Consider the following 10,112-nt stretch of genomic DNA (forward strand, 5'->3'; position numbering starts at 1 on the left):
AGGTACATAACATATTTACTTTCATACAGTTAATGGACAAAGGACTACATTCAATTTCGGAAAAACTTAAAAAGATCTTGATATTGCTTTTAATATTCCGCTCGCTAATTTTATCCCTGAAAACTATCAGGTACTGAAAGATTTTTTAAACCTGATCTCAACCCAATTTATAATATTTTGGTATGAGAAGTAAAATTATTTCACAATAAATATTGTATAGAAGCAGGCGTTACTTTGCGGAAATCACTGATATATGTATTATGAAAATTAAGCTTAATTTGCTGTACTCCGCGAAAAGCAGGAGAATATGTATGGAGTAATTTATAATTTCTTCAATCCTGATACTCAACACCAAACAGATCTTCGGCAATGTACCCTCCACGCACGTCTTGCTCCAAAACCGGAGCATCCTCAGGAGATGCTGTCTTTACAATGAATGGACTTTACAATTATTCATTTCACAATGAAGGAATTAAAAAGAACAAAAAACTATTAGTAGTTATAGAAGAAAGAATGTGTAGAAGGAATGTGTAATGAAGTCCTATTACGTATACCAAGTAGGATAAAGGACGGCTTCGATGTTACGCCAACCCGTCCGGTTTTGAGTTACATCGTTGACCCCGTTCCACGTAATCCCCGCAACCTCCGCTATAGCCAACGCTGCCAAGTTTGCTGGGAAGGCCAAGATTCTCCGATTGTTTCATGATAACAATATAAGCCGTTATTAAGAAACCCTGTTCGTTTTTACAATATAGCTTAAGTTAAATAATATTCTTGGCAACTGCATTTGATTGTTTAACGATCTTTTCCAACTGTTTTCATTCGTATCGATCTCTGGCTTTCCTTGACCATAAATTTCCCTTTAGTTTATTGTCCCACTTTCTTTTTTATATGGCCCTCTTTCTTTCAGGTTCTTTGGGTACCTGTTCATGATTCACTTACTCCATTTGTCTACGCCACGGAATTTAGGCAGGTACGTGCATCAAGACATAAATATATACTATTTTAGCTCTATATAATTGAAGTTTTAACTATGCTTGATTATTATTGTGGCATACTAAACTCTTGCCTCTTAATGGGGAAAGGAAATTCGTAAAGGAAAACTTTTGTCTGTCTGTATAAAAAATAAATAAATGAATATAAGAAATAACTTTCTTACTTAGTATGATCATCAAATTCAAATTCAAATTCAAAATTCATTTATTTCAAGTAGGCCTAATATAAGCACTTTTGAAACGTCAAGTCTGTCTGTTTGTAGTGATTCTACCACCGGTTCGGAAGGCAGATTCTACCGAGAAGAAGCCGGCAAGAAACTCAGCAGTTGCTCTTTTCCAACATCAACAATTTACATTTTGCATTTTAACATTCATTTTTTTAACAACATTCATTTATCAAAACGTAAGTGGTAGGTATATTCCGTTGATCTCTGTTTTGTCTGGTGGAAGGCTAGTTACCTCCCTACAAACAAAGACGTGCCGTTAAGCAATGTCGCATGGAAACCGATTAGGGGTATGGTTACCATACTCCCTAACAGGTTAGCCCGCTACCATTTTAGACAGCATCATCACTTAAAACCAGTTAAGATTGCAGGCAAGGGCTAACTTGTAGTGGAATAAAAAATAAAAAAGTCTACTATCTTGAAATTCAGAACAAAAGATAGTTATTTTTGTAATCTGAAAATCATAAAAAGCCAAGTAAAGTATCTATCGACGAAACACATTACCCTGAAATTATAGGTAAATAATATTTATGACTAGATTTTTAATCGACAGGGTCAGCAGATCGTATAAAAAGATATAGGTAATATTTTTCTGATCAAATGCGTGCGAAAAGTTGCATTATGTGTAGGTTGTACCTAGGTATATAATTATTGTGAGAACTCTCCTGGACAATAGGAACTTCAATAATGACTAAAAATCGCACCATTACCAATCTATCTTTTGCTGCTGACAGTTTATTTTACATTAAAAGATCGTAAAAATAATCTGAGACAACCTAAATTTGATAAAAAAAGAATGGCACAGCAAAATAGTTTAAATTGTGTTCTTGTTTTGATTCTATATTGTAAGTACATACATTTTATATATTTTAGACAATGTGCGCCTGGGGTTTTTTTGTGGAAAATAACAGTTGGTATCAGCGGAGGGCACGTTAAGCTATCTGTCCCGGTTATTATAACCATCAAGAATAATTCTAAAAGCTCGCCATTCTGCTTTGGAGCAGCGTGGTGGGGCTATGCTCGAAAACGTTATGATAGAATGTTGCCTACTTCCTCCTTATCTATATCCCATTTTGAAATATTTAGTATAAACTATAAAGTAAATTGCTTTTCCCAGCTACTGTATTATAAACGTTCACTGTTTTTCAATTATTACCCATATTTGACCGCTATCTTGTGTCAGAATTCAAAGCAACCAGTGAAGAACTTTGTACATTATCTAAATAGTTAAATCCCAGAAGCATTTAAATATTGATTTTTAAAAATAAATATATTAGGTTTTGAAAAACATCTCATTTACGCTCACGCTTTCTAATAGGTACTTATAAAATTGAGTTTTAAACTTTTAACCAATTAAAGACCCGGGGCCGTCGACATACAAACTTAAGTTAAAAATTATTTTAGTAGGTACGCACTTAAAAATAAATGATCATTTCCATCGAATAAAGTTTAAATAGTGTTCAGAACCTCGATCTTATAGGATACTAATTTTTTATTAGGATTGAAAATAATTATATGTATGTATGTACGCATGAAAAATTTGATGATAATTTCCATTGAAAATAGTTTAGAAAAGATATTAATCCTTTTTAAAACTGTTCTCTCCCATTTCGCAAACTTAAACCACTAATTTTTACATACGCATCACTCATGCCCACATACTAGGCCAAGGCTGACATGTGCAATACCTACCTACCCATTGCTGGTTTGTAACATAAAAACGGCACTAAGTTACAAAATGTCCTACGTAAAGTTTAAGAGGATTACCTACTTCTTATTACGTGTTCTAAAACTCGTATTATAATATCACTAGCTCGCGTTCTGCGTCTGTTGTTATTACGGTTTTTTACAAATTCCGTGGGAACCGTTTGTTTCCTAGGATAAAAGGTAGCCTCTGTCCTTTCACCTAACTCTATGCAAAAGATCAATTTGTTTGTTTGCTTCGTGAGGGCGTGACGGAAGGACAAACAAAAAGAAATAAAAAACACACGTTCACATTTATAATATCAAATATGCCGTAAGGATAAATGCGAGAATGTGTTTGTTTATTTTTTGTTTGTCCTTCCGGCACGCCTTAACTAAGCAAACAACCATATTGATCTTTAGCATAGAGTTAGTTACTTTGTAAACTCGGCTCGACCACTGGAAAGATATTGATAAAATTAAGCACTTTATACTTTCTATCTCACAAAAGTACCAGGATTAAAAAAATATCTTTGTAACCTCGGCTTCACAGCTTACCCAATTAGTGTCTTTTTGCATAGAAATTGCTAGCTTGCCTGGCTTGCATTCTGGAGCTTCCAAATCTCTAAATCAAAGAGGTCAATCCAAAAGTAGTGCTATTGCCGTGCTTTAGCAGGTGGACACGTTAATCACTTGCAGGGGATATAATCGGGGGATATCAGTTTTATCTCCTGCCTGTGTAAGCCCTGCTGCTAAAGCACGGGAACAAGGTATAGTAGAAGCTTACCCCCGTTTATTATTACACATATATTATTGGGATATTATTTCCACTTGTGCGCCAGTGTTCTGAGAATTGATAAAGCTGTGCAAGAAGTTATTTTTTTATCCTTTCCCCCTGGGATACAATTGTCTCCTGCCCATGCTAGTAGCCATGCTGGTAGAGGATAGGACTGTTTTTAGACATGTCGATTTAGTTTTAAGATTCATTTACATGTATAATTTAAGTATGTAATGTAATCATTAGTTGTTGTGTAATGTAACCTTTTTTTTAATACATAAGGGTATGTTATGTAAACTGTAATTCAAAAATCATACTGCTTTAAGCTATGGTATCAAGCCTCCAGTATATATTGGAACGGAACTAAAACTAAACTGACGACTTTAATATTATGTAAGCAAGATATGAGTTCAACGCGCACGAAGCTACGTCATCCAAAAGTATTTTCTGGAACTGCATTAAATTAAATTTAGCTAATTTACGAACTAACTCAGATAAATAATAATGTTTTCTAGAAGGTATATTGTATTTAAATTATCTAACTTATATTAGTATTATAAATACGAAAGTATGTTTGTTTGTTTGTCCTTCTTTCACGCCGTAATTAGCAACCAATCAACGTAATTTTTGGCATTGAGTTAGATTGAAAGACAGAGAGTAACAGAGGCTACTTTGTATTCCAGGAAAACAAATAGTTCCCATAGGACTTGTAAAAAATCTAATAAACGCGACGTATAAACGTCAGTATTTGTCAGAACACGGGCCTCTTAACTCCTAATAAAATTACATATACGAGTATTTACTAAATCTGACTTTATTTTTGACTCTCATTTACTAAACTTACTTAACATATTTTCTAGGCTCACCGGGCTGTAGTTTTTTCCTGATAATACCAGAAGATGTAGCAATGGGTATCACGACGTACTACGGCTTTGCTCCGCGTATATTCAAAGGTATATCTGGCTCTTTTATCCGACTTTGCGTTAAGCACACGGCATACGGACTTCTATGATTGTAGCAGTATGCTCTATACTAACAATATTTCAATGTACATATATATTTCTTTATAAATATTTACTAGTGTTTTTTCGTTTTTCTTTGTAATTTACACTGTTGAAAATTTAAAACAAAATCTATATTAATAAATGATAGAAACAATAATATCAATGTAATTCAACTTCTTAGAACAGTGACAGAGTTAATCCGGGGAAGTACCTACTACTGCTTATTGCTGCCACCCATGCAGTGTTCCGGTCTCAAGAGTGTGGTTGTCTTTGTGATTACAGGCACATGTGGGTAAACAACAAAGCCTCAGCTGGATACAGGCGCCATATTGAGGGACGTGGTCTTTCCATGCCCTGTAAAGTGTTGCTCTGTTTATGAGCTTGTAGACAATGGTTAAGATCTCAACAACACATCCGCCATCTGCTTGATTCGTCAATAAATACTATAAAACACAACATGACAACATGATTTTAGCTTCTCAAGAAATGCATTTGATGATTATGAAAGTTAAGCTTAATTTGCTATACCTACTCCGCGAAAAGCAGGTGAATCTGTATGTACACCAAACAGATTTATAATTTCTTCAATCCTTACCAAACAGATCTTCGGCAATGTAGCCCCTACGCACGTTTCGCTCCAAAACCGGAGCATCGTGAGGAGATGTTGACTTAACAATGACTTAACAATTATTAATTGTAAAGTCAAATTGGAGAAATTATAAAATTACACCATACATTTTCTCCTGCTTTCGTGGAATATAGTAAATTAAGCTTCATTTTCAAAATAAGATATGATGGAATTCCGCAAAGTAACGCGTGCTTCTATCCAGCATTTAATGTTACAAATTTGATTTGTGAAAGCCTATAATTTGAAATAACAATTGTGATGACATAAGAGTATATGAAGAATTTGGTTTAGGATGAAACCATCTCGGGGCGGAAGTGTAACTTACATTAGTGTGACTTTGAAAGCTAATGCTTTGTTTAAGGTAATGACCATCGAGTGGGATTCGGTTTTCGGTTCGGCGAGCACGCTGATCTTCAGATCCTCTACGAGTTTGGTCCCCAGACGTCTACAACTCCTTTGAAATCTAAGTGTTCGTATTAATAAATAGTATAGATTATCAAAAGCAAATTTTCCTGAAGTAAGGAAATTAATTCGATTTTAAATAATCTTTTCTAATATAGGTAGTCCAATCATCATAATCATTATTAACTTAGCTATCTTCCTAGCTAACTAGCTTAGCATAGGTTTCCACGCTTTAAGCCGTAGACCACCATGTTGGTCAAGTGCGGATTGATAGACTTAACACACCTTTATTTCATGGAAAACTCTTATGCCCGTTTTCACTAACAGTTTAAGTGACGTCTAAGTAACATACAACGTCTAATCAAAGAAGGTTCCTAGGCATACATTTACCGTTCACCAATCGATTTTCACTGGCCAACTCATATAACCTAACTTCGACAAACAACAAGCGATGTGTATGATTTTTGCAACAAAGTGCGCTTTTGTGTTTGTATTATCATAATTTTGATTTTTCTTATGGATTTAGGTACCTACTTAAGGTTATTAAATAAAAACCGTAGGTGTACTTATATTTTTTTCATCTGTCAAGTGTCAGCTTACAAGTTACTGATACATAACGCACCGCTGAATTGGTGTCGTTACTTTAAATGGCGCCTAACGTCTTTAGTCGTCATCTAAGAGTTGAACGAGTTTTTTCTCCTCGCATCATCCAAATTATTAGATATCCGATTAAAAGCATTTTCTAGGTTTAGTGAAAACGAGCATTAAGCATTCGGGGTTTCGATGTTTACGATGTTTTTCCTTCACTAAAGCAAGTGATATTTTAATTGTTTAAATTAAAAAACGCACGTAACTCCGAAAAGTTAAGAGGTGCGAGCCAGGGATCGGCCTCGGCCACCCCGTGAATTTGAAGCTGAACTCCAACCACTATGAGACTATAGCCTTAGCCGCTTCCATTTAATTTTAATTACATGATTTACTCGCCCGCAATCGCGCAGCCTTTTTTGAGTATGAAAATAAGTTAACATCGGAGTAAAACAGTTCATACTCTCTTAGAGTTAAAGTTCAAATTTGGATACAATTGTTTAGTTCAGGCTTTTTACAAAACTTGTATAATCAAAAATCAGAAGTATAGGATTTGCGAATCTAACAATTATTCATTGTAAAGTCAACATCTGAGGATGCTCCGGTTTCGGAGCGAAACGTGCGTAGAGGGTACATTGCCGAGGATCTGTTTGGTGTGGAGTATACGGATTGAAGTAATTATAAATAACACCATACAGATTATCCTGCTGTTCGCGGAGTATAGCAAATTAAGCTTAATTTTCATAATCTAAAATGAGTGCCATTTAAGTCCAGTTCAATTTGATAGTTTGATTGCGAGAACGCCTCCTCAATTGCGAGCGTGCAAACCTTGTACTAAAGCTAGTTTTTTATTTTATTTGCAGTTGTACCAGGAACACGTTCAGTACCGCAACGTCGAACCATACATCGTCCTTTCTTGGAGCTATTGCTGCGAGCGGGACTGATCGGCAGAGCATCGTATCATTACAACATTGTCCATGATAAGAGTAAAGATGAACCCAGATAATTCCAGTGTCATCAATTTCGTTTGTGCCATGCCAGGCAAAGGAATTCTCTCTCTTTGAGGGATATAGAGCTAAGACCCACCACACCACTCCAAAACCGGTTGGCAGACTTAGTTTATTAACATACTACTATTAATAGTTGACTACGATGGGGCAACATTTGTATATAATACAATATACTTTGTAAAAAATAACATATCATACATATGCTTTTAAAAGTAGATAGTACCTAGGTAAGCAAGCTATATCGCCTTTGGTTTGAAATCATTCAAGGCCTGAAACCAAAATTGGTATAATTTAGTAATTTAGTAAAGTTGATATTTTTACCTCATTCGTTCTATTACCTTTGAACTCCGTAGTGTTTATAGGTAATACAATTTACAAAGATCCATTTCGGACGTTAATTTAGAATAATAATTTCATTCTAAACTAACCCCATAGTTAGTTTGGCCTTACTTTCTAAAACACTATGACACCTTTGCCCCACCGTCGTCAGCTAACGATATAAGGGGTAATGGCCTAACGACCTAATATGCTGTCCAAGGCACAGATTAAATATAATATAGAGGCTAAATTTGAACCTCACTTACTATATAATATAATACTTATTCCTATTTAATACTCATGGTAGTTACAGATCATAATCTAATTTACTGAGTTGGTAAATACATGGTGCCTGTAGAAGCTGATAGCCAGAATCTTGAAAGTATTGCTTATAACCCACAGTAGTCTGAAGATTACTATAGGTTATAAGTACTTACTACATTATATCCATCAAAAATCAGAAAATATCTAGAAGGGTTTTCTAAAAAAAATCACATGTTTTCCTGATTTTATTTGTTATAAAAAATGTCCGTCTTACTCTATATGTACATACAACATAAGGTCAATTTTAATAAATAGCCCTTCTTAAAGTAGGTTAAAAAGAGTAACATCGCGAAACCTAATTTTAACTACGTTTTCTTAACAACATTAAATTAGTTTGGAGGTAAATATTGGTATCAATTGTGCTGTACAAAAATCTCAAAACCTATAGATTTAACAGTAGGCACTTAGTCAAGAATACCACGTGGGAACACAGACCCTAAATGAAAATTTCACAGGTATGAATGAAATCACTACTTTTACAGCTGCCATCTTTGTTTAGTTTAAGATTTTTGTACAATTAAATTGAATTCATTGGTGCAAATTCTTTTGTACAGGAATCTACAAACTAAATTGACAGGTATACCTACAAGTAGTGCTGTCGCTTACACTTATTTGCCGTGAAAAGGATACTAACCTTTTAAACTTGTCAATTTAGTTTAGTTCAGAGATTTAGGTACAACAGAAATGGCTCAATTATAATAATTCCTTAATATTAATGCATGAACATAATTTTACTAGTAGGTAACAAATGAAATGAATGAGTATTTAAAAACAAGCTTTTTACAAAGAGATATGAATATTTATATTAAAAATAATATACCTAAAGAAGATGAGGCCTCTTTATTTATATCTAAAAAGTTTAGTTTATCTTCAATGGTTATATAAAAATTACGTGTTGCAAGCAGAGATTATTTTAATAGCGATAATGATAAGATTAGATTAATTTGTATATAAATAGGTTTTAATGAACTAATTAAATATCACTGGATTGTCACAGCTTCCCTAAAATCATAACTCAAGAATTAAAACTACACTATCCTGCTGAACACATCGCACGGCTAACTTAACACGTTAACTTTTTTTCTAAATTTTAACAACCTTGTAACCCTACTTTTATTTCATTGTATAATAGAATAAAGGTAGCATAAAATTTGGAACAAAGGTAACATATCCCATCCCGTTTGTATTTAACGACTTCTAATTCCTGGTTGCTAGTTGTTGATTCAATTAAGAGTAAATTATTAGTATTCGTTATTCCAGTACCCATCAAACCAATCTCAGCTATACACTTTTATACACAGTTAAGAAATAAATATTTGGTAATAATTATACGAGTATAGTAATAGACTTTGATATCAAGGATAAATTGTCCGTGTGTGTGTATAAGTGAACGAGTATGCGAGCACATTTTACCCCTCAATTTGCACTGATCCTTATAACTTCAGTTTACTGTGCAGTGTTTTCTATCGACGAATGATGATCTGCTTAGATGCGCTGCGAAGGGCGAAGTTCACACTAAAATGACCAACCAGCTTCCGTAGATTCAAATTAACGCAAAGAATATGAGTATTGTCATCGGTAGTACGTAGTAAGCCCGCTTGCACACCACCGCGGACGCAGATTGGACGCACAGTGTGCAATGGGTATAAATTGACTTAACCCAGCCGCTCAGCAGATCAACGAATGGGTGTGGTTTAACCCCTTTTGCCCCCAACGCCTGCAATAGGTCAGCTCGGATTTGCTTGCGTGCCGGTATTTCCAATGAGTATACAAAGTTTTGAATGAGTATAAAATATTGAACCTACGGTTAAGTTTGTAGCTTACCTTTTTATATCAGTTACTAATAAATTCTATAACATTGAAAATAATTTTTAGTAATAATCGTTAAACCGTTCGACCTGCGCAGAAATAATTCATACAATGCGAATGAATGCTTGCATGTCATAGTCAGAAATTGAATTGTGAAATGAAAATGTCACCAATTGTTTTACCATTTAAAAAACAAATTAAATACATATATGTATTTTTATTTCAAAACTTCACTTACAGACAGTGCGAACTGTCAGTCTGTCACGGTACAGTTTTTTAGCTGGTATAGATCTCTAACCTAGGTATTATGCACCGTCTTTAACATGTTCTTAAAAATAAGCACCCACTTATT

General features: G+C 34.4%; 1 protein-coding gene across 1 annotated transcript; it reads left to right on the top strand.

Moving 5' to 3' along the window:
- The first annotated feature begins 4,580 nt into the window (after window positions 1-4,580).
- On the top strand, window positions 4,581-7,305 carry LOC120627942. Its single transcript, XM_039896069.1, has 3 exons — window positions 4,581-4,633; window positions 5,674-5,781; window positions 7,163-7,305. The coding sequence occupies exons 1-3, from the start codon at window positions 4,588-4,590 to the stop codon at window positions 7,303-7,305; spliced, it is 297 nt and encodes a 98-aa protein (XP_039752003.1). The 5' UTR covers window positions 4,581-4,587.
- The last annotated feature ends 2,807 nt before the right edge of the window (window positions 7,306-10,112 follow it).

This window comes from Pararge aegeria, chromosome 12 (genome assembly GCF_905163445.1).
Source record: "Pararge aegeria chromosome 12, ilParAegt1.1, whole genome shotgun sequence".
Taxonomy (NCBI): Eukaryota; Metazoa; Arthropoda; class Insecta; order Lepidoptera; family Nymphalidae; genus Pararge; species Pararge aegeria.